This window comes from Schistocerca gregaria, chromosome 3, assembly GCF_023897955.1.
Source record: "Schistocerca gregaria isolate iqSchGreg1 chromosome 3, iqSchGreg1.2, whole genome shotgun sequence".
NCBI classification, from domain to species: domain Eukaryota; kingdom Metazoa; phylum Arthropoda; class Insecta; order Orthoptera; family Acrididae; genus Schistocerca; species Schistocerca gregaria.
In genome coordinates, this window is record NC_064922.1 from 339,520,624 (window position 1) to 339,547,145 (window position 26,522).

At 39.7% G+C, this 26,522-nt stretch overlaps 1 protein-coding gene across 10 annotated transcripts in view; it reads right to left on the bottom strand.

Annotated features, from left to right (window-relative positions):
• LOC126355996 (DNA ligase 3) overlaps positions 1 to 26,522 on the bottom strand; it is a 538,466-nt gene that overhangs the window by 104,287 nt on the left and 407,657 nt on the right. For 8 of the 10 annotated variants that reach the window (XM_050006620.1, XM_050006621.1, XM_050006622.1 and 5 more), the window contains one exon: positions 13,362 to 16,554. The exons of the other annotated variants lie outside the window; for them this stretch is intronic. In XM_050006620.1, the coding sequence (XP_049862577.1) occupies positions 15,895 to 16,554 (660 nt within the window). In that variant the 3' untranslated portion in view covers positions 13,362 to 15,894. Of the gene's footprint in view, positions 1 to 13,361; positions 16,555 to 26,522 lie in introns of those variants that run through there. 10 annotated transcript variants of the gene reach the window in all.

The following is a 26,522-nucleotide window of genomic DNA, read 5'->3' on the forward strand; positions in this document are numbered from 1 at the left end:
TTAGCCAATTTTAGTCTTATTACTCTTTTTCAAAAATTTATCTTTTCTAGCTGTAGGGTAGCGTTCCCTGAATTTTCTAAATAACAATCTATATGGTTTATTCTAACGTTTTAGTCTCTTTCTCATATGCTCTCATTTTGAGCACAATAACGACGACGACGGCGACGACGACGCGACGACGACATCTATCCAGTGGCTGTAGCACGCAATGATACTGTCAATACTGTACACAGACGGCAAAATATTCCCAGGCAGCGCAACATATTTCAAAGCTTTTTTGATGCGCTCAGTATTATCGTGTGGCCTCCGAATTTCACCATTACACGTTCAATATTACTACTCTTCCGGAAATTTTGCGCAATAACCTTGACCGTGTAGGGCAGTGGTCGTCAAACTCTCTTGCTCACTGCTGTCATTGAGGGACGGAACCTCGGGCTGAATACGTACCGATCTCACTATTAACTGGTAATCAACGTAAATTAGTATGTTATGAATAAGGGCGCCATAAGGCAGCCGCCTCCCAAATGCTGGTCGTGAAAAGTCGGTACCATTAGGAAAACTTAGTGTAGACTGTTCTTCGTTGCAGGCTCCTGTCTCCCTCAGCGATCCCGGCGTTCTAACGCTGTAATTGCCTGATAAAGTATTGTGTTGTTTCTGTGAGCGGGTGATTACTTGATTAATACAGTAAATTTACTTATATTTAAATGCACTGTGCAATGTGAGACAGGATTGCAAATGTTAACTGAATATCTTTAATGTTATTTTTCTTCCATTCATTGTGGGTTACTATAACAGCTTTAATTTAATTTCATATACCTTACTGCAAATACCTACTACATTTCAAGATCATCATCTCTGTAATGTGCATTCAGGAATGAACGTTACTGCCTTGTCAAAATTTACACCATAGCTGTTGTCGGTATGAGTTGCCTCCTCACATCCTCTAACCACGCAGTAGCAGCATCCCCCCCCCCCCCCCCCCCCTCTCTTTCCGGTGGCACAGAAGTAAGCGGCCAGTTTCCTTCACGGTCGAATTCACCAACGTGAACTGAAACGAAGCACACTTTATTACTGTTTGTAAGTATTTTTGTTTGTTCCTAGCAAGAAAACTATCCTCTTAAGCAGCTCATACCGTAAGTGGACGTTTCTCGTTTCGGCTATTAGTTGCTGGGAGCATATTATTATTGTATTATTATTATTGTATTATTATTAAATACAGCTGAGACCCGCAGAGTCACATGAATACTTGATTCCGGCCATATGTGACCTGCGCGTAGAAATGGGAAAAACCGATCGATTAAAATCGATGACGTTGTTTTAGGTATTTTTCGGTATTTTTATGTTTTAGTAAAAAACAAGTAAAGAAAAGCGAAATATCAGCCATAGGAGCAGTGCTAAATTTCTAGTTTTTAAATAAAACTTTTTGTAAAAAGGAACAATTTTGGTTGTATTGGTTTGAAATACTGCATTATATAGAAAATGCGAAAAGCGATGAGTACCATTTTAATAACTACGCCGAGGGACATGAGCTAGAACACAAAGCATAAAAAATGTACCAGCATTGTTGAGATGACAATTTTCATGTTGCCGTGTGTCATGGGTTAAGGGACGTGTGTACAAGAGTTGTCTAGACGGTAGTTTCTCGCTGTTATCGACAGACATCTGTTGTATTGCAGAGTAGCATTAACTATAGTCTGCAAATCCAGAATGAGCTTTTCACTCTGCAGCGGAGTGTGCGCTGATATGAAACTTCCTGGCAGATTCAAACTGTGTGCCGGACCGAGACTCGAAATCGGGACCTTTGCTTTTCGCGGGCATGTTCTCTACCTCTGAGCTACCCAAGCACGACTCACGACCCGTGTTCACAGCTTGCCCGCGAAAGGCAAAAGTCCCGAGTTCGAGTCTCTGTCCGGAACACAGTTTTGATCTGCCAGGAATTTTCAGTCTGCAAATATTTTTACGAAGTGACGTAGCAATTAAGTACAATGCTTCATTTGCTTTAAGAGATTAAAGATTTGTCTGCCATTTCTTTGAAGTAATAAAAGAGGTAGGAAACTATGGCAACAGTAACAAATTAAAAACTTAAGGATTCATTCGTAGTACGTAATAAAAATAGAAATTAGCTTATCTGCTTCTCGTGTCTACATAACATACCTTTATCATTTTGTAGTTCTAGAAAAATGAAAAAATAAAGCGAGAAAGAGTGTTATTCAATCTCAGTTTTCACCCTTTAGCAGTTATTATTCGTAATACCCAAATAGTGCTATGATCCCCGATTACAAATTGATTTTTGAGCAGAACGTCAAAAAATTAGAAACAATTGGAGAATACGAGTAGCATTCAACCAACCATCACTTTTCAAGAAAAACAGCTAACTATGGACGAACTGTGTTTTCTTTTATTTGCCTATTTAATTTAATATTTCGACTATGTCTCTTGAAACAGAGTCCATATTTTTCAATCTTTGTTCGATTTCTACGTTTATTACTGGAATTAATGGAAATACAAAACCGAATACCGGTTATTTAAGAAACTGGTTAAACTGATGTTCGAAAAAGCGATACAACCGAAAACCGCTACACAGGAGCTCCCGTCGCACTAGCCCCTGCTTTCTCGTCCCGTTATAGAAACCAGGAAGAGCACCGTCGTCTGCTGCAGGAGGAAGCCTTTCTTTCTTTCTTTCTTTCTTTCTTTCTTTGATCGTGTAGCCAGGTAATCGGATCGGATGAGATGGGATGCTGCCTGCCCCACCTACTCGTTACGGCGCGGTAGCTCATTACGCGACATGCGGTCGCCCAGCTTTGAAAAAGCAGGGAAATCCCAGCACAGTGCCGGGTACAGAAAGCAGCGAGCAGGCTTCAGGAATCACTCACAGCGTGGTATGCAATGGATCACTCACTTTTCGGCAAAAACCACACGTCTCCCAAATATTTCATGACACTTTTACATTAATGCAATTACCCCTACATAGAATTTAACTCAAACTACCGAAAAATCATAATACACGCATATGACATCGTAGTTAAAGGGTCCGAGGTGGAGCTGCCCCAAAAGATATACTTAAAAATGTTTTGCAATGATGTAGTATAGAATTTTAATTATCAGAAAACGTTTGTAATATTTCCACATCAAGGGCATCCGCACGGTTGTTTGTAAAGGGGAGGGGGGCCAAGTCCATGGGTATGGAGTATTTTCAGAGAGTGGAGGGAGATTATAGTCACATCACATGGACAGTGAGATCATGAGAGAGAGAGAGAGAGAGAGAGAGAGAGAGAGAGAGAGAGAGAGAGTGCAGAAGCTCGGCTCATGGGGAGGAAGGGAAAGGAAAGCAGCTGTACCTTCTCAACAAAACCATCCCAGCATTTGCCCAAGATGATTTAGGGAAATCACGAAAAACCTAAATCTAGATGGCTGTATGCGGATTTGAACCATCGTTCTGTTGAATACGACTCCAGAGTGCTAATCACTGCACCACCTCGCTTGGTATGGAGTATTTTTAACACCTTGCACTAGGAATGGCGGCTTGTCAGTAGCAATAATAAGTTCTAGTTCCGAGGATGGTAAAAACCAGTGTGAAACCTACTTTTATGTCTTTTCTTGAAAGAAAAACCACCTGACTACTATGTATTTTTTCCTCTCCCTGAGATCCATTCGGCAGGCGAGTGTGCCACCTCCTAGCCCCTGATTGTGGACGACCTCGCCACTTATAAACAGGGTGGTCCATTGATAGTGACCGTGCCAAATATCTCACGAAATAAGCATCAAACAAAAAAACTACAAAAAACGAAAGTTGTCTAGCTTGAAGGGGGAAACGAGATGGCGCTATGGTTGGCCTGCTAGATGGCTGCAATAGGTCAAACATATCAAGCGCGTTTCTTTAAAATAGGAACCCCCATTTTTTATTCATATTCGTGTAGTACAAAAAGAAATATGAATGTTTTAGTTGGACACTTTTTGCGCTTTGTGACAGACGGCGTGGTAATAGTCACAAACGTATAAGTACATCGTATCACGTAACATTCCACCAGTGCAGACGGTATTTTCTTCGTGATAAATTAACCATTTACCAATTGTTTAAAAGGTCGATATCGTGTTGATGTATGGCTATTGTGATCAAGATGCCCAACGGGCACGTGCTATGTATGCTGCTCAGTATCCTGGATGACATCATCCAAGTGTCCAGACCGTTCGCTGGATAGTTACGTTATTTAAGGAACCAGGAAGTGTTCAGCCACATGTGAAATGTCAACAACGACCTGCAACAAATGATGATGCCCAAGTAAGTGTTTTAGCTGCTGTCGCAGCTAATCCGCACATCAGTAGCAGACAAATTGAGCGAGAATCGGGAATCTGATAAACATCGCTGTTAAGAATGCTACATCAACATCGATTGCACCCGTACCATATTTCTATGCATCAGGAATTGCATGGCGATGACTTTGAACGTCGTGTACAGGTCTGCCACTGGGCACAAGAGAAACTACGGGACGATGACAGATTTTTTGCACGCGTTCTGTTTAGCGACGAAGCGTCATTCACCAACAGCGGTAACGTAAACCGGCATAATATGCACTATTGGGCAACGGAAAATCCACGATTGCTGCGACAGGTGGAATATAAGGGACCATGATGGGTTAATGTATGGTGCGGCATGGAAGAAAGGATAATTCGCACTCATTTTATCGATTGCAATCTAAATGGTGCAATGTATACTGATTTCCTACGTAATGTTCTACTGATGTTACTGCAAGACGTTTCACTGCATGACAGAATGGTGATGTACTTTCAACATGATGGATGTCCGGCACATAGCTCGCATGCGGTTGAAGCAATATTGAATAAAATATTTCATGACAGGTGTATTGGTTGTCGAAGCACCATACTATGCCTTGCACGTTCACCAGATCTGACGTCCTCTGATTTCTTTCTGTGGGGAAAGTGGAAGGATATTTGCTTTCGTGATCCACCAACAACACCTGACAACATGCGTCAGCACATTGTCAATGCATGTGTGAACATGACGGAAGGCGAACTACTCGCTGTTGAGAGGAATGTCATTACACGTATTGCCAGATGCATTGAGATTGACTGACATCATTTTGAGCATTTATTGCATTAATGTGGTATTTACAGGTAATCACGCTGTAACAGCATGCATTCTCAGAGATTGTAAGTTCACAAAGGTACATGTATCACATTGGAACAACCGAAATAAAATGTTCAAATGTACCTACGTTTTGTATTTTAATTTAAAAACCTACCTGTTACCAACTGTTCGTTTAATATCGTGAGCCATATCTTTGTGACTATTACAGCGCCATCTATCACAAAGAAAAAAGTGGTCCAACTAAAACATTTATATATCTTTATTTACTACACAAATATGTAATAAAAATGGGTCCCATTAAAAAAACAAAAAAAACGCAGTTTACATCCGTTTGACCCAGGGCAGCACCATCCAGTGGGCCAACCATAGCGCCATCTGGTTTCCCCCTTAAAGCTAGACAAGTTTCTTTGTTTGTAGCTTTTTCATTTAATGATTATTACGTGATATATTTGGCCCGGTCATGATCAATGGACCTTCCTGTATAAATATAGACAGTCTACTTTCCTACAGCAGTTGATAATGAGTGAAGTTTTTCACATAGTAGCCTTAACGGAGGCTGTACCCTGAAATGCCCTTTATTTTCATACAGCAGAGTTTTGGGAGCATGGCTTTCAGGTAGTGCAGCTCTATGGGCTCCTAGAAGATTCCGCTACACGAGTCACACCCGTCCTCACATGGGACAAAGCAGATAGTGGTGATGCAGATGCGGACAGGAAATTCAACTGCACAAGAGAGAATGTCCACGTCACATGGGATGTGCTATAAAACTATTTATTGTGATGTATTTATATCTCCTTATCACAAACATATGTACACAAACTGAACAGTACTTAACCCCATTTCTTATATAGGTATGTTAGGATGAGTAATAATTGAGATATTTTTAAACCGGATTGATCATTGTGAGGGAACCTGCACAAGTAACATAACCTTCAAATAACGCAGTTTTGAGCACAATTCAATAAGCAACAAATGAAACTACTAACAAAAATTCGTTTCAATGGACATGAAACTCTACTTCTTTCCCCCTCTTTACAATAAAGCTGCCACATTTCTTTAGGTGTCTACGTGTGATTAAAAAGCAAACACCATTTACTGGATAAAAACTAGTCACAGGCTGTTACTGCAGAACACCCCTATTTGAAGACATTGGTACTGAGTTAAAAATTTCATACAACTGATCATGCTCTCTGTGTCAATTCGTACATTTAATATTTACAAACTACCACCCAAGTTTCAAGTCTACATTTCTATAGCTGTGTAATATTACATTTCAATTTTTCTGTCATATGAGAAGGGCATTTATTGTACAAAGTTGCATGCACAGGTTAACCACACACAATTAAAACATTTTCGAGTCCTTAGAGTTGGGGAAAACATGGCGAACAATTCAGCCTATTATGTAGGTTTGAACAATTGTCTCCTGAATGTGAGTCCAATGTGCTAGTCACTGTACCACCTTGCTCAGTTGGCTGTATTTGGGTCCCCAACCACACAGTATGTTTAAGAAAATGGACACATGTAAAAGTCTCATGTTAGCCTATTAAAATGCACATTTCCTCTTGTTTCCATATTCTAGCCATATTGTTCCATCTGTAGCATACATAAATAAATACATTACATAAAAACTTCAATAGCCATGAACAAAGGAAAGTTCCATACAATGTTGGTAAGGAACATCAGCTTAAAACACTTCACAAAGTCGGTCAAACTCGCTCCTTGGAGAGCACGTGCTTTTATTTCAAGAACATTGAATATTACAGGCAATATTTCTATCCATTTAATAATGGAGTCCAACTACCATTTCTATAATGCAACAGCTCCCCCTCTGCTTTTTACATTCCACTACTTACAAGGAAAATCAATGAACAGAGTGGCTGAAGCTTCACACTCTAACACTTGCCTCTGAATCTATATAGTAATCCTTTGATGTGTCACATATCAATTTTTAATATTAATGTTTTGATATCCAAGGGATACTTTTTTTTGTTTTGTTACTGGAAATCCCATCCACTGTAATAAAGGCATGGTACATTCACAAATAACTTACCAAAGTGCACTATAGAATGCAGTAATGTAAGTGTCACCCTTAGCTGGACTTTCACGAATGATTAGATCACATAAGGAAGCAAAACATGTTGTTTCCTTCTGTTGTCAATGAGTAACATGGTTGCTAACTGCATTTGGCTGATAAAAGTATATTATTTGTGTGTTTCTTTTTGTTACTTGTGAGGCTGTTTGACAGTTCTTTGTGATGTGTGCATTAGATAGAACTGCCAAAAGAAATACATTCTGAGATAAAATGGAAGGGTACAAAAAAATTCGATTAGGCACACCAGCACACAAAAGTTTGATTACACTGAACAGATTAATGGTCTTGGAAATTGCAAAATATGTCTAACTTTGGAACTGTAGAACTGTAAACGATCATCTCCAACAGATGCTGTAGAAATATACTACATCACTCTCATGGCTATAGTTTGTCTGTTATTCTTGTATCAGGAAGCTTTTTCTCAAAAGGGTATCATACTCACAGCCACATGTATAATGGAGGTAAAAGTAAACATGTTCACAAGAAGGTTATATATCATGAACGTGAAAATGAGGCTTGTGTACATAGTTCATTTTTGTCAACACAACTCAAAGAGTAATTTCAAACAGAGACAGTGCAGCACACATTGTCACATGATGGAAGCTGCTAACTGATTTGGCCTATGACACAGCAGTGTCATTCAACAGATATGATTAGACACAAAACATTCAAGTATCCATAATGCAGTTACTTGTACCAAAGCACTGTTTCAAAAGCTGCACAAATATTTAGTCAAATTGTGATAATATTCCAAAGTAGTGCACAGACTTGCAACTCACTTTAAATGTTCAGAAATGTACATTTGTGATCTTTACAAAAAAAAAAAAAAAAAAAAAAAAAAAAAAAAACATAGTATCCTGAGACAAGACTACGATATCAATGAGTCACAACTGGAATCGACCAGCTCATAGAAATACCAGGGTATTGCAGGGAAATGAACTGTTGGTAAAGCAGGCACCAGTTGCTGATTTATTGATAGGAAGAATTCAAAAAGAGATTTACACTTACTGGCAGACTGAAATTATATGCTAGAGCAGCACTTGAGCCTGAGACCTTAGCTTTTTGCTTTAAATGCTCTAGTGACTCAGCTGCCCAAGCACTACTCACATATTTAATTCCACCAGTACATCTTCTCCTAACTTCTAAATTTCACAGAAATCCTCCTGCATACCTTGCAAGACTAGCTATTGTGGAATGGTGGAAGTTCCAGGTTTGAGTTTCGATCTGACAATTTTCATCTGCCAAGTTTCAAATCAGTGCACACTCTGATGTGCAGTGGAACTTCATTGTGAAAATAAAGAAAATTGGTTACTAAATACTTACATGACACAATTTTTTCCAAAAAGGCAGCACATGTAGTCAACACATTTGTTGGGTCCATAAGAGAAGGGTCACAGCGATACTGAGAACCCTGAACTTTGAGACTCTTTAAGACAGATGCCAACAATGCAGCAAAAGTGTAATCTTGAAGTTTAAAAATTAAATTTTAAGCGAGGATTCTAGGAATAAAATATTCTCCACATTGTTGTTGTGGTCTTCAGTCCTGAGACTGGTTTGATGCAGCTCTCCATGCTACTCTATCCTGTGCAAGCTTCTTCATCTCCCAGTACCTACTACAACCTACATCCTTCTGAATCTGCTTAGTGTAGTCATCTCTTGGTCTCCCTCTATGATTTTTACCCTCCATGCTGCCCTCCAATACTAAATTGGTGATCCCTTGATCCCTCAGAACATATCCTACCAACCGAACCCTTCTTCTGGTCAAGTTGGGCCACAAACTTCTCTTCTCCCCAATCCTATTCAATACTTCCTCATTAGTTATGTCATCTACCCATCTAATCTTCAGCATTCTTCTGTAGCACCACATTTCAAAAGCTTCTATTCTCTTCTTGTCCAAACTATTTATCGTCCATGTTTCACTTCCATACATGGCTACACTCCATACAAATACTTTCAGAAATGTCTTCCTAACACTTAAATCGATACTCGATGTTAACAAATTTCTCTTCTTCAGCAACGCTTTCCTTGCCATTGCCAGTCTACATTTTATTTCCTCACTACTTCGACCATCATCAGTTATTTTGCTCCCAAAATAGCAAAACTCCTTTACTACTTTAAGTGTCTCATTCCCTAATCTGATTCCCTCAGCATCACCCAACTTAATTCGAATACATTCCATTATCCTCGTTTTGCTTTTGTTGATGTTCATCTTTTATCCTCCTTTCAAGACACTATCCATTCCGTTCAACTGCTCTTCCAAGCCCTTTGCTGTGTCTGACAGAATTACGATGCCATCAGCGAACCTCAAAGTTTTTAGTTCTTCTCCATGGATTTTAATACCTACTCCAAATTTTTCTTTTGTTTCCTTTACTGCTTGTTCAATATACAGATTGAATAACATCGAGGAGAGACTACAACCCTGTCTCACTCCCTTCCCAACCACTGCTTCCCTTTCATGCCCCTGGGCTCTTATAACAGCCATCTGGTTTATGTACAAATTATAAATAGCCTTTAGCTCCCTGTATATTACCCCTGCCACCTTCAGAATTTGAAAGAGAATATTCCAGTCAACATTGTCAAAAGCTTTCTCTAAGTCTACAAATGCTAGAAATGTAGGTTTGCCCTTCCTTAATCTTTCTTCTAAGATAAGTCGTAAGGTCAGTATTGCCTCACGTGTTCCAACATTTCTACAGAATCCAAACTGATCTTCCCCGAGGTTGGCTTCTACCAGTCTTTCCATTCATATGTAAAGAATTCGCATTAGTATTTTGCAGCTGTAACTTATTAAACTGATAGTTCAGTAATTTTCACATCTGTCAACACCTGCTTTCTTTGGGATTGGAATTATTATATTCTTCTTGAAGTCTGGGGGTATTTCGCCTGTCTCATACATCTTGCTCACCAGATGGTAGAGCTTTGCCATGACTGGCTCTCCCGAGGGCGTCAGTAGTTCCAATGGAATGTTGTCTATTCCGGGGCCCTTATTTCGACTCAGGTCTTTCAGTGCTCTGTGAAACTCTTCACGCAGTATCGTATCTCCAATTTCATCTTCATCTACATCCTCTTCCATTTCTATAATATTGTCCTCAAGTACATCGCCCTTGTATAGACCCTCTATATACTCCTTCCACCTTTCTGCTTTCCCTTCTTTGCTTAGAACTGGGTTTCCATCTGAGCTCTTGATGTTCATACAAGTGGTTCTCTTATCTCCAAAGGTCTCTTTAATTTTCCTGTAGGTAGTATCTATCTTACCCCCTTGTGAGATAAGCCTCTACATCCTTACATTTGTCCTCTAGCCATCCCTGCTTAGCCATTTTGCACTTCCTGTCGGTCTCAAAAATGAGATCTGTATTCCTTTTTGCCTGCTTCATTTAGTGTATTTTTATATTTTCTCCTTTCATCAATTAAATTCAATATTTCTTCTGTTACCCAAGGATTTCTTCTAGCCCTAGTCTTTTTACCTACTTGATTGTCTGCTGCCTTCACTACTTCATCCCTCAAAGCTACCCATTCTTCTTCTACTGTATTTATTTCCCCCATTCCTGTCAATTGCTCCCTTATGCTCTCCCCGAAACTCTGTACAACCTCTGGTTAATTTAGTTTATCCATGTCCCATCTCCTTAAAGTCCCACCTTTTTGCAGTTTCTTCAGTTTTAACTTACAGGTCATAACCAATAGATTGTGCTCAGAGTCCACATCTGCCCCTGGAAATGTCTTAAAATTTAAAACCTGGTTCCTAAATCTCTGTTTTACCATTATATAATCAATCTGAAACCTGTCAGTATCTCCAAGCTTCTTCCATGTATACAGCCTTCTTTTATGATTCTTGAACCAAGTGTTACCTATGATTAAGTTGTGCTCTGTGCAACATTCTACCAGGCGGCTTCCTCTTTCATTTCTTTGCCCCAGTCCATATTCACCTACTACGTTTCCTTCTCTCCCTTTTGCTTCTGCCGAATTCGAGTCACCCATGACTATTAAATGTTCATCTCCCTTCACTATCTGAATAATTTATTTTATTTGATCATACATTTCTTCAATTTCTTCGTCATCTGCAGAGCTAGTTGGCATATAAATTTGTACTACTGCTGTAGGTATGGCCTTTGAATCTATCTTGGCCATAATAATGCGTTCTCTATCTTGTTTGTAGTAGCTTTTCCTATTTTCCTATTCATTATTAAACCTACTCCTGCATTACCCCTATTTGATTTTGTATTTATAACCCTGTATTCACCTGACCAGAAGTCTTGTTCCTCCTGCCATCTAACTTCACTAATTCCCACTATATCCAACTTTAACCTATCCATTTCCCTTTTTTATATTTTCTAACCTACCTGCCCAATTAAGGGGTCTGACATTCCACGCTCCGATCCGTAGAATGCCAGTTTTCTTTCTCCTGATAATGACATCCTCTTGAGTAGTCCCCGCCCAGAGATCCGAATGGGGGACTATTTTACCTCCGGAATATTTTACGCCATCATCATTTAATCATACAGTAAAGCTGCATGCCCTCGGGAAAAATTACGGCTGTAGTTTCCCCTTGCTTTCAGCCGTTCGCAGTACCAGCACAGCAAGGCCGTTTTGGTTAATGTTACAAGGCCAGATCAGTCAATCATCCAGACTGTTGCCCCTGCAACTATTGAAAAGGCTGCTGCCCCTCTTCAGGAACCACATGTTTGTCTGGCCTCTCAATAGATATCCCTCCATTGTGGTTGAACCTACGGTATGGCTATCTGTATCGCTGAGGCACGCAAGCCTCTCCACCAACGGCAAGGTCCATGGTTCATGGGGGGAGGAGCTCCACATGACATAAAAAATTAGCAACACCAAAAATAATTAATGTACAGTAATAAAAATTTAGGAATACACTTGTCTATGTAATACATTTAAGTGATTAACATTACATAAGCACAGGTTAATGTAAGCAAAAGATAAGCTATTGCAAATATGAAATGCTGGTACATTGGTAACTTGTGTAACTGCCAGAATGTTGAATGCAAACATTCAAACATGCATGGATTGTGCTGTACAGATGATAGATGTCAGTTTGTGGGTTGGAGTTCCATGCCTGTTGCACTTGGTTGGTCAGTACAGAGACGATTAATGCTGGTTTTGGAACAAACTGGATTTGTCGACTGATGAAGTCCCACATCTGCTTGACTGAAGACATTTCTGGTGAGCAAGAAGGCCAGAACAAAATGTCAACACACTGTAGAGCATGTGGGGTGTGTTATCCTGTTGGGAAACATCCCCTGCAATGCTGTTCATGCATGGCAGCACAACAGGTCAAATCACCAGACTGTCATACAAATTTGCAATCAGGGTGCATAGGATAATCATGAGAGAGCTCCTGCTGTCATACAAAATTGTACCCCAGACCATAACTCCATATGTAGGTCCAGTGTGTCTAACATGCAGGAGGTCCTCAATTGTCCTCCTCCTGACCAACACACAGCCATCACTGGTACCAAGGCAGAACCAGGTTTCATCAAAAAACACAACAGATCCTCCACTTCACCCTCCAATGAGCTCTCACTTGACAACACAAAAGCTGCAAATGGCAGCAACTTGGGGTCAATGGAATGCATGATACAGGGCATGTGCCTCAGACCTGTCCTTGAAATAACCAGTTTGTAACAGTGCAATGTGTCACTGTTGTGCCAACTGCTGTGCAAATTGCTGCTGCAGATGCAGTACAACACAGCAGAGGCATAAACTGAACATGACCTTATTCCCTCTCAATAGTGCCATGTGGCTGTCTGGGGCTCAGTCTTCTTGTGGCCATACATTTTCATGATCACCTCTGCCAGGAATTATGTACAGAGGATACATTTCTTCCTATTCTTCCTGCAATATTTCAGAAAGAACATCCATGTTCTCCTAGCCCTGTTAACCGACCTCATTCAAGCTCAGTGAGGTGCTGATAAAGGTGCCCTTCTCACCTTAAAGCCATTCTTGACTTAAACCAACCCACCACATTCAGTCTCAACCATTACAATGTGTATTTAAAGTAAACTTGATATCCATCCTCATAGTGGTGCTAATAGTACCACTCTTATGCAATTGGTGTGAAATCGGTATGATCATTATCTTTCAGATGTAGAAACACGTCTACCAACTTTGCTTATGCCCCACTACTCCTCCTTGGTGTTGCGATTTTTTTTTTTTTCCATCAGTGTATGTATCACACTTATGATGTGAATGCAAAATTAGATTAATTACAGTGCAGATGGAAGCATTTAAGCAATGCTCCATACATGAATGAAATGGGAAGGGCCTTCATAAAGGGCACAGTGATAAGTTCCTCTTAATTTATTCTGCTTAGGCTTTCTCCTTGAATTTTATTCTCTCCATATGCAATATCTTCGGAAATAAATCCCTGCCTATTTCTGTAAAAGGTATTAAAAGTTGCCTAACTGTGTTATTCTTTTTTCTGGGTGAAATATTGAAATATACTCAACTTCTAACAGTAATTTGCTTGTCTGTAATGACTGTGGTGTGACTTGTCACTCAGTTTCAGATGATCTAAAAATTTTATGAAACATTACAGGTAGATCCCAAATTCACGCACTATGTTATTTTATTTTTTTCGGATTACAAATTTACAAGAAATTTGCATAAGAATATGTGAAACTGTGTCAACATTGTTGTAAATTTGGAGAATGAAGAATTAAATACTATCTGTACAACTTAATAACCAAATTAAATATTTCTCCTCTCTCACAAATAATCAGTAGATAAATTATTTTGAGCAGCAACATTTTAAGAACATCAATAATCAGGTACAAAAATGGCTAATAGTTTATCCTTCATTTTGTTAGAACAGTAGCAAACAGTAACTTTAAGTGACCAACAAACTGAAAACAGCAAAACAGTTGTGCCAACTCTTTGCCATACCTGTTAATCTTTAAATTTCAGACTTATATTCTTTCAAGGGAGTTCCATAGTGAGAATATCAGTTTTGAGTAAATTAAACAAATTTACACTATACAATTATAAACAAATATCAGAGAAATCATAATCACTTTAAATTTTGGCACTATGCTCAAATTCTAAATGAATTAATTATGCTGTGTATAAACATTACAACTGACAGCACAAAAGAATAAAAACAGCAACAGGTATAGCTAACAATTTGAGTTTTTTTGAAGTTTACACATCTGAGAGTGAAAAAGAATCCCCCAGCCTGATGCGCATGAAGTAAACAATAGCAAACCTGAGGTGGAACCATCTAGGTTTTCAATGTCTTCCAAAGAGAAATCATAGTAAATGGAAGAAAGAAAGAATTTTTGTTTAACTGGATTAACAATTTCTTCATCAAGATGACAATAAATATGCTACCCTTTATCAATCATATTTAATTTAAAAATTGTGGTACTACAATTACCATCCGCAGCAGTTGCAAGTGTCTCATAAATAGACTACTCACTTTCAGTTGAGTTACACAAAACAATTCCCCCTCACCCTTATGCTCCCATCTAATTATGTGAAATGTTGTTTTAGACATTTTGATTATAATGAAAATGCAGTGTCAGAAGATGGTCACCTTCAGATCTATTTTTAGTGCAGCAATTGGGATAATTATTTTTTATGCCTGAGGTAAATTTAACATTTCACAAAAAAAGACAAATATCAAAAGGCATATGAGGAAACATTATTCCTCTAGGCACTTTTAACACAATACGAAGCTTTAAGAAAAGTATTACACAGCAGTATAATAATCAGAGAACACAATTTTCTTCCATTTTGGAAATGACAGCCATTATGTTACAATCTGCATTCCATGCAGCCACTATCATACACTACACATGGAGCTAACTAATAATAACACCTGATTTATCAACAGGTATTTCATAGCTAAGCAGAAATTGTCAGATCTATCTTGGTGAACAAAGTTGTTCTGCACATAAGAACAACCTTTTGACTCATTAAATATTAAGATATGCACTCATTGTAGAATTTTTTACCAATAAATCACAAATTTGATTACACAAAACCTAACGTGTCTGTTAAAGACAAAGAATATCATTAAGTATATCACAATAATTAAAGGAATTAACACATTCTTTTCTCATTTATAAGAACATAAAATAAAGGTATCTAAACAAAAATACTGAATTACTTCTTTTGAAATATTGCTCTAGTTTCATTCAGAAATCAAAACGAAAAGGAAAAAGAAAATAGAACAGAAAAGAAAAGAAGCAAAAATTTCATTGTTGGCTTTGAGACATGTATAAGAAAGATTTTTATAAGACAGACACGGTGCACACTGAAGTGCACACAGTCACTTCAGATGATGTCAAAGCATTTTTCTGCAATGCAACAATGAAAAGGTAAAATAATGGAATGGTAGATGAAGCAGTCACCATTAAGCATGCAATAATGATTATTTTGAAAGTGGTGTCAAAATCATTATTTTAAAAAGGCCAGCTCTGGTGAAATAAAACAATTGTTTTGCCTGTAATTCAACTACATGAAAATATCCTAAATGGTTGTAATCAGAACATTTCCATTCCATAAATGCATCATTCCTTCTACTCCATTTCTCAACAATTCTGAAGACAGAAAACACTGCCTGAAAATATGAAAACATATTTAAAATGTGCATTGGCTACTAGAATTCCAAATGCTACCTCTACTTCTGGCCACATATTGATCCTGTGCAGCTGTGTAAAGTAACACATCAACAGTCCTCTCATTCACCACACACACTCTTTTCATCTTTCTTCAAACTTTCATCACTGTTAGGATCTGCAAGTTCCACATTATTACTTGTGCGGCTTTGGTCAGACAGGCCTTTCTTGTCTTCATCACAACAACTCTCCCAATCACTGTCTTTTTCCCAATCTGCTTTCTTCTTCTTCTCCTTCTCCTCCTCCTCTTCCTTCTCCTCCTCATCCTCCTCCTCATCTTCCTCTTCATTACCTGACTGAATATCATCCATTTTGTCCTTCCTTTCTTCACTTTCTTCATTAGATTTTGTTTCTTTATCCTCTGGAGTTTCTGGAGAATGAATTTCCATCTTTGTTTCCATTTCTGTACTCACAGTGTCCTCTACTGGTTTCTCATCTTCTTTTATATTACTTTCCTCAGTTTCATGGTTTCCAGATGTTTGGGCCTTGCACAGAATTTCTTGCTCAACTCGAAACCTTGTGACAGTATCTACTATACTTCTCTTGGCCTGAGCAAGAAGTACTCTATCATCAATACCATTCAGTTCCCATGACAGAAATGTAGCAAAAGCCCAGAGATCACGGGGAGGTTGCAATGAAGAAGACTTCCACAGCATAATTTCTGGCATAGTTGTATCAGTATCATATTTGTTAAATTTCTCTGAACCATGGGCCTTATTTTCCTGTGAATAAATTGTGTGTTTCTTTTAGGAGACATTTAGAAGCTCTCTGTAGGACTGAAATAACTACAGGTTGTGTATATCTACAGAGACTTATTATCAATGACACATTAAGCAAAGTAACTGCAGACCATAAGGACAAATAATGTTTGAAAAATATAATGAAAGAAATTGGCCTTTTAAATAATGGAAGGTTCCCTAATTTATCTGTATAAAATTTGATCTCCCTTAAATAGATGTCACTCAGTGCAAATGATAAGAGAGAGAAATGGAAACAAGTTTACTAAAATAATACTTTGGGCAGCCACCAACAAATGAACAACTGGTACAGGGCAGGCAGATATACAAATTTAAAGTTTCTCTAATTTTCGGATGTTTTCAGAGTTAGTTAGTTAGCTAGCTGTGCATTTCATTTCCGTAATACACCAAAATTTCAACCTATTACATTTATCTACATTTAAATATGGCCAAACGTAGACTGCTTACACACTTTTTTATGCCCTTAAAAATATTTATTATTTTCCACTAGACGAGCTCCAAATTTCTAAATAAGAATTCTACAGTTCACTGGAAGGATTTTGACAGAAGTAACTTTTCAGTTTCCTTTCGGATTTAATTTCCTCACCTGTCCACACATAATGATACAGCCTTCCCCAAAATTCGTATCATATCACCTTTTCTTATATGCATCAAGGTAGATATCAGACAATTCAGTGCTTCCTAAGGCCTTTTATGTGTGTCTTTATATGTATCATTCTGTCCTATTTGATAAAAAACCTTGATATTCATTGCAAAGGCATGTGGAATGTTCTGGAAGGGTGTGTGTTGTCATAACTATCATGGGATTGTTGTCATTGATAAAATTATGTACATATACTAAATTAAGTAACTAGCCAAGCAATTGAAGTAATAAGCCCTTAGAAATAAATAACTAAATACTGGAGAGCTGTTAGAATGAAAAATAATTTGCTTCTAATGAACAAAATGGTAATCTAAAAGCCCAGTAACAGAAGACCTCACTATCTTAGAAATAGCTTAAAAGTTATTACCAAGCCATGTATTTTTATTTGTTATTTATTTTTATGTCTTTCTCTGTAATTAATATTCTTTGTAATTACATTTCTAATTAGCTCTCCAATTTTATACATCTCCAGGTTTTCCTATTCCCAGAATTTGTGGCCTTATTTGTGCATTATATGTATGTAATCAGATAAAGCACAAGCTCTATACTGACATTGAATATTAGTAACCAAACTGAAACTGTAATTAATTACACAACAAAGATAATATCAGAGACATTATTGTAACTAAAGTTCAGAATGATTTTCTTATGGAAAACTAAAGATATTACTACAAAAATCTGTCATTCAATATTGTGTTTTATACCTTATTTGGCTGTAACTTCAGTTTCTTTAAGTTTTGTGAAGTTTAATTGTAACATCAAAATTGTAAAAAAATAATAATGCTTTATTTTGGAAGCTATTGTTAAAACTCCCTATAAAGCAATGCTCCGGCAGATCAGTTTTGACGTTACTTTTGGAAGTCAAAGAGATCAGTGAAGTCTACATGACAAGTGTGCAGCTCAGATGTCAATTAACGTGAATAAATTTTGTTAAACATAAAAATTTCGCATTCATTCATCAATCGACCAGGCAGAAGGAACTTGAGTAACATTCAACATGAATCATTATACACTGCCTTGTGTATCATCAGGCAAGAGTTTCGCCGGTACTTTATTTTCCCTCCATTTGAGCTAAAGTCAGTTTTAATAAAGGTAAGTTTTACAAAGGCAGGAAGTAAGGTGGGTTTAACATCCCATCAACAATGAGGCCATTAGAGATGGAGCACAAGAACGAAATTGGTCATGCCTTTTTGTAGAAATCATCCCAGAATTTGCCTGGAGCAATTTAGGGAAATCATTGAAAACCTAAATCTGGATGGCTGGAAACAGGTTTGAACTGTTGTCCTCCCAAATGCAACTCCAGTGTACTAACTACTGTGTCATCCAACTCAGTGGTAAGTTTTTCTTATAGTATTGTAATCACTGAAACTATTACTCCTCTGAACCACAATACACTATTTACAGCAAATTCCATGAGAGTTATTGTACTCTAATGACATATTTGAAACACTCTTGACTCTGGTGGATCATGATAGTACAGAAGAGGCATGGGGTAATGGAGCATGAAGAGAAAGGGAGAGCAGGATATGGGTGAGCAGCAAAATGATAGTCCTACCCGAGAGCATGCAGGGACATGGCTGGAACAGGACAGTGGGCTACTAGGTGCAGTACCAAAAGCAGTGCTGGTGAAGAGAAGGAGTTGGAAGGGAGTGGGGGGAGGGGAGGGTGAGAAGTGGAAGCAAATGGGAGATGAGAAAAGTAGAGAAGGGTAAGGCCCATGTAGGTACACTGGCAGACAGAAGGCATGTGTTTGGCAGAAGTGAAGGCAGGGAAGGGGGTAGAACCAGTTGGAGGCCAGGAACTAACAAAGGGCTGCACAAATGAAGGATATGTTGCAGAGAGTGTTCCCACCAGTGCAACTAAGAAATTTGGTGTTGGTGGGAAGAATGCAGATGGCACATGCTGTGAAGCTGTTGTTAAAAAATTGAGTACATCTTGTGAAGCAGTCGTTAAACAGGTGAGTACATCATGTTAGTCATCATGTTCAGCAACTCGTTGGTCCAGTTGTTTTATGGTCACAGTTTTTAGTAGCCATTCATGTGGACAGACAGCATGCCCATATAGAAAGCCATACAGTGGTTGCAATTATGTTGGTGGATAACATGGCTGATTTCACAGGTGACCCTGCCTTTGGCGATGTAGGAGATGCCTGTGAAGGGACTGGAGTATATGGTAGTGGGAGGATGTATGTGATAGATCTTGCATCTAGGTCTATTGCAAGAATATGAGGCATGGGGCAATGGGCTGGGAGCAGGGGAGGAGTAGGGACAGGTAATGATATTTTATTGCACATGGTGACAAGTGGTGGAATACTACTGTGGGAGGGATAGGGAGGATGGTGGAGAGGATATTTCTCATTTCAGGGGATGACAAGAGGTAGGCAAATCACTGGTAGAGAATGTGACACAGTTGCTCCAATCATGGGTCACAAGAGGGGGTGGGGGTGGGGGGGGAGTGGATCCTCCTATGTGACCTGTCAGAGAGTATGTGAGAAATGGTAGGTGACAGAGAGATCTGTTTCTGGACAAGGTGGGAAGGGTAATTTTAGTCTGTGAGACCCTTGGCATATATGGAGAGGGACTGCTCACTGCTAAAGATGTGATGACTACAAGTGGCTAGGATGAATACAAAGGGCTTCTCGACATGGAGTTGGTGGCGACTGTCCAAGTGGAAATACTGTTGGTAGCTAGTGGGCTTCATATGGACGGAGGTACTGATGGAGCTATCCTTTAGGTAGAGGTTGGCTCTGAGGAAGGTGACTTGTTGGGCTGAGGAGGACAACATAAAGCAAATAAGAAAGAAGTACTTGAGGTTCTGAAGCAGTGTGGATAGGGTGTCCTCACCTTCAGCCCAGATCATGAAGATGTTATCAGTGAATCTGAACCAGATGAGGGGTTTGGGATTCTTGGCGGCTAGGAAGGATTCCTCTAGATGGCATATGAATAGATCAGCATTGATTGATGCCATGCTGGTTCCCACTGTTGTCAACAGATTTGTCTGCAGGTGATTTGCTTAAAAGGAAAAGTAATTGTGAGTGAGGACACAGTTACTCATGTCAACCAGGAAGGAGGTTGTACATTTGGAGACCGTTGCATGTGTAACTCTCAGACCTTGTATACCATTACTGTCAGATTATTACATATAGCCTACTCTCCTATACAAAAGACGCTAACCATTTCCTCCACTAACTCTCCACCATTACTGATTGTTTACCACACAGTGCCCTGCTTATAACTGCTGATGCCACCTTCTCTATACAGTAACCAGCCAAATGCCTATGACTTCGTCATTATTGAATGCTACCCAACTGACTCCAATCCTACGACCTCCACTTCATCCTGGTCACCATGAGACACTATATCCTCATCCACAATTACTTCTCCTTTCAAGACATCACCTACGATTAAAGTCTCGCAACAGTAATGGGTGTCCGCATGGCACCATCCTATGTCCTTTGGACATCTAGAAGAATCCTTTCTAGGATCCTGGAATCTCAAACCTCTCACTTGTTTCAGAATCATCAATGACATCTCCATGGCCTGGGCAGAGGGTGAGGGTGCCTTGTCCGCATTCCTGCAGAATCTCAACAATTTCACAATTCTCTTCATCTGGTCCTCTTCAGCCCGACTAGCTCAGTACCTCCATTCACTTCAGGCCTACCGACCATCAATAATATGTCCACTTTGACATCTGCCATCCATTCTATAATAAGAAGACCCTTCCATACACCCCAGCCATCCATGGCAGTCACACCTGTAGTAACAAACAGCCCATACAAAATATCCCAAGGGTCTCAATGAGGCATTTGCAGATTAAAATTACCCCCCCCCCCCCTTCCTCCGCCTGTCTCTCCATCACTTACCATCCTCCATATACCTACTGTCCAGCCACAAAGGAGCACCCCTCTCATGACTCAGTACTACCCATGACTGGAGTAATGGCATCATGTTCTCCACCAGGATTTCAACTACCTCACGTCATGTCCTAAAATGAGAAATATCCTCCCCATTATCCTCTCACATTGATATTGCACCACTCACCCACCTTAGGCAGTACACTATTTGATCAAAAGCACCCAGACACCTCACAGTGAACCATAATATGGGACGTGTTCAACCTTTGCCTTTACAATTCCTTGAGCTCCTCTGGGGACACTTTCAATGAGGTATCTGAATGACTGTGTTGAGGAATGGCAGCTCATTCTTCCTCACAAGCCAAAAACAGACAAAGTAACAATCTTGGACACAGGATCTAGAGTGAAGATGCTGTTCTAGCCCATACAAAAGCATTCCATTGGGTTCATGGGACCACACCCTCACCACATAAAATGATCCCATACTTCACTGTTGGCACTACACATGATGGTAGGTAACTTACTACAGGCATTTGCCTGCTCACCCTCTATCTGATTGCCCCATGGTATAGCATGGTACATCACTCATTTCCATTCATCCACTATCCTGTGGCATCATTCTATGCATCACTCTGAAACCTTATAAAGATGTGACTGAATATTGGTGCAGCTTCTTCCTTACAGTATTTTGTTACTGATGACTACATCATTTGTGTAAAGTTTGAGGTTACTATTAACATTGTCTGCCAGGTCCTTAATATCCATCATGAATAGCAAGTTCCCAACATACTTTCCTGGGGCATGCACTAAGTTACTTCTACACTTGTTGACTCTACACCCAAGATAACTTGTTGCACCCTCCTTCAAAAAAATCCTCAGTCCAATCACAAATTTCTCTTGGTACCCCACATAATTCTACTTTTGATAATAAGTGTGGATGTGCTGCAGAGTCATATGCTTTTCAGAAATCAAGAAATACTAATCTACCGGAGTATCTTGAGCCAACTGGACACCACTTCGGCAACTTTCATGTACCAAATGTACTCTAATTGCCCGATCAGTGAAAGGGACCTACGGTTCAATGTGGTACCAGAACCTAGTATTGTTTCTGATGGCTCTCCGAATCATTAAGAGGTGAAGTCCATGGTCCGAACAGGATTCAATGCCACAACCTCTGTTTCCAGGCATGTGCTTTACCAGTCATTGTTGTTGTTGTTGTTGTTGCTGTCGTTGCTGTGGTCTTCAGTCTTGAGACTGCTTTGATCCAGCTCTCCATGCTACTCTATCCTGTGCAAGCTTCTTCATCTCCGAGTACCTACCGTAACCTACATCCTTCTGAATCTCCTTAGTGTATTCATCTCTTGGTCTCCCTCTATGATTTTTAGCTTCCAAACTGCCCTCCAATACTAAATTGGTGTTCCCTCGATGCCTCAGAACATATCCAAGCAACTGATCCCTTCTTCTAGTCAACTTGTGCCACAAATTTTTGTTATCCCCAATCCTATTCAATACCTCCTCATTAGTTATGTGATCTACCCATCTAATCTTCAGCATTCTTCTGTAGCACCACATTTCAAAAGCTTCTATTCTCTTCTTGTCCAAACTATTTATCGTCCACATTTCACTTCCACACACGGCTACACTCCATACAAATACTTTCAAAAATGACTTCCTGACACTTAAATCTATACTCGATGTTAACAAATTTATGTTCTTCAGAAAACTTTCCTTGCCATTGCCAGTCTACATTTTATATCCTCTCTACTTCGACTCTCATCAGTTATTTTGCTCCCAAAATAGCAAAATTCATTTACTACTTTAAGTGTCTCATTTCCTTATCCAATTCCCTCACCACCATCCCACTTAATTCGATTACAGTCCATTATCCTTGTTTTGCTGTTGTTGATGTTCATCTTATATCCTCCTTTCAAGACACTATCTATTCCGTTCAACTGCTCTTCCAAGCCCTTTGCTGTCTCTGACAGAATTACGATGCCATCGGCGAACCTCAAAGTTTTTATTTCTTCTCCATGGATTTTAATACCTACTCCAAACTTTTCTTTTGTTTCCTTTATTGCTTGCTCAATATACAGATTGAATAACACCAGGGAGAGGCTACAACCCTGTCTCACTCCCTTCCCAACCACAGCTTCCCTTTCATGCCCCTGGGCTCTTATAACAGCCATCTGGTTTCTGTACAAATTGTAAATAGCCTCTTGCTCCCTGTATTTTACCCTTGCCACCTTTAGAATTTGAAAGAGGATATTCCAGTCAACATTGTCAAAAGCTTTCTCTAAGTCTACAAATGCTAGAAATGTAGGTTTGCCCTTCCTTAATCTTTCTTCTAAGATAAGTCATAAGGTCAGTATTGCCTCACGTGTTCCAATATTTCTACAGAATCCAATTGATCTTCCCCAAGGTCAGCTACTACCAGTTTTTCCATTCGTCTGTAAAGAATACATGTTAGTATTTTGCAGCTGTGACTTATTAAACTGATAGTTCGGTAATTTTCACATCTGTCAACACCTGCTTTCTTTGGGATTGGAATTATTATATTCTTCTTGAAGTCTGGGGGTATTTCGCCTGTCTCATACATCTTGCTCACCAGATGGTAGAGCTTTGCCATGACTGGCTCTCCCGAGGGCGTCAGTAGTTCCAATGGAATGTTGTCTATTCCGGGGCCCTTATTTCGACTCAGGTCTTTCAGTGCTCTGTGAAACTCTTCACGCAGTATCGTATCTCCAATTTCATCTTCATCTACATCCTCTTCCATTTCTATAAAATTGTCCTCAAGTACATCGCCCTTGTATAGACCCTCTATATACTCCTAACAAAGAGATAGAGGGGCTGGCCAGTACTTACCTCAGCTCAGTACAGCAGATAGAAACACAAAAAACAACCGAAAATTTAAGTTCCTAGCTTTTGGAATAAATGTTCCTTCATCAGGGAGGAGAGAGGGGAAAGAAAGGGAAGAAGGGAAAGTGGATTTAGTACTCACAACCCAGGTTATGAAGCAACAGGGAAAGGAAAACAGGGCAGGTAGCAAGGATGGAGGCATGGCTGTCAGAGGGAAGCCAAAGATATTCTACTGCAGGTACTGTGCCAGCTTCAAACCAAACAGGATGCATACAGAAGTAAAGAGGTGTATAGTATAAAGATGTAGGATGGAAATATGCATGAATGGCTAAAGAGGAAAGGGAAAGAGGAGAAGACTGAAAAGTAAATGGGAGTGAGGTTGTTTAATTTACCCTGGCGGAGTAATTTATTGATGTATTTGAGGCCAGGATAATATTGGGTGACAAGGGGGATGCTTCTGTGTGGTCTGAGGGTAGGAATATTGTTGTTGGACGGGGAGGAATGTATTGCTCGGGAGATCTGTTTGTGGACAAGGTCTGCAGGATAGTTGCGGGAGAGGAAAGCACTGGTCAGGTTATTGGTGTAATTGTTGAGGGATTCGTCACTGGAGCAGATACGTTTGCCACGAATACCTAGGCTGTAGGGAAGGGAGCTTTCCCTTCTTTGCTTAGAACTGGGTTTCCATCTGAGCTCTTGATGTTCATACAAGTGGTTCTCTTATCTCCAAAGGTCTCTTTAATTTTCCTGTAGGCAGTATCTATCTTACCCCTAGTGAGATAAGCCTCTACATCCTTACATTTGTCCTCTAGCCATCCCTGCTTAGCCATTTTGCACTTCCTGTCGGTCTCAAAAATGAGATCTGTATTCCTTTTTGCCTGCTTCATTTACTGTATTTTTATATTTTCTCCTTTCATCAATTAAATTTAATATTTCTTCTGTTACCCAAGGATTTCTTCTAGCCCTCGTCTTTTTACCTACTTGATCCTCTGCTGCCTTCACTACTTCATCCCTCAAAGCTACCCATTCTTCTTCTACTGTATGTATTTCCCCCATTCCTGTCAATTGCTCCCTTATGCTCTCCCCGAAACTCTGTACAACCTCTGGTTAATTTAGTTTATCCATGTCCCATCTCCTTAAAGTCCCACCTTTTTGCAGTTTCTTCAGTTTTAACTTACAGGTCGTAACCAATAGATTGTGGTCAGAGTCCACATCTGCCCCTGGAAATGTCTTACAATTTAAAACCTGGTTCCTAAATCTCTGTCTTACCATTATATAACCAATCTGAAACCTGTCAGTATCTCCAAGCTTCTTCCATGTATACAGCCTTCTTTTATGATTCTTGAACCAAGTGTTACCTATGATTAAGTTGTGCTCTGTGCAACATTCTACCAGGCGGCTTCCTCTTTCATTTCTTTGCCCCAGTCCATATTCACCTGCTACATTTCCTTCTCTCCCTTTTGCTTCTGCCGAATTCGAGTCACCCATGACTATTAAATGTTCATCTCCCTTCACTATCTGAATAATTTCTTTTATTTCATCATACATTTCTTCAATTTCTTCGTCATCTGCAGAGCTAGTTGGCATATAAATTTGTACTACTGCTGTAGGTGTGGCCTTTGAATCTATCTTGGCCATAATAATGTGTTCTCTATCTTGTTTGTAGTAGCTTACCCGCATTCCTATTTTCCTATTCATTATTAAACCTACTCCTGCATTACCCCTATTTGATTTTGTATTTATAACCCTGTATTCACCTGACCAGAAGTCTTGTTCCTCCTGCCATCTAACTTCACTAATTCCCACTATATCCAACTTTAACCTATCCATTTCCCTTTTTATATTTTCTAACCTACCTGCCCAATTAAGGGGTCTGACATTCCACGCTCCGATCCGTAGAATGCCAGTTTTCTTTCTCCTGATAATGACATCCTCTTGAGTAGTCCCCGCCCAGAGATCCGAATGGGGGACTATTTTACCTCCGGAATATTTTACGCCATCATCATTTAATCATACAGTAAAGCTGCATGCCCTCGGGAAAAATTACGGCTGTAGTTTCCCCTTGCTTTCAGCCGTTCGCAGTACCAGCACAGCAAGGCCGTTTTGGTTAATGTTACAAGGCCAGATCAGTCAATCATCCAGACTGTTGCCCTTGCAACTACTGAAAAGGCTGCTGCCCCTCTTCAGGAACCATATGTTTGTCTGGCCTCTCAACAGATACCCATCCATTGTGGCTGAACCTACGGTACGGCTATCTGTCGCTGAGGCACCGAAGTCTCCCCACCAATGGCAAGGTCCAAGGTTCATTGGGGGGGGGGGGGGGGGGGTTGCTTTACCACTAGACCAAGAAAGACTGTACTCCTCACCTAGGCCATGAGATGCTTACAGGCCATTTTGTCATTCTCCATCTCGTGGTATCATGCATACATGGTATAGAGGGGCATATGGTCAGAAAATCACTCTCCTGGCTGTTTTGCAGGCTTTCTGGACCACAGAGTCACTACTGCTCTATCAAGTAACTCCTCAATTGTCCTCACAATGCTGTGTGTACCCTGCACAAGTCATCCTACCAATCAAAAATTC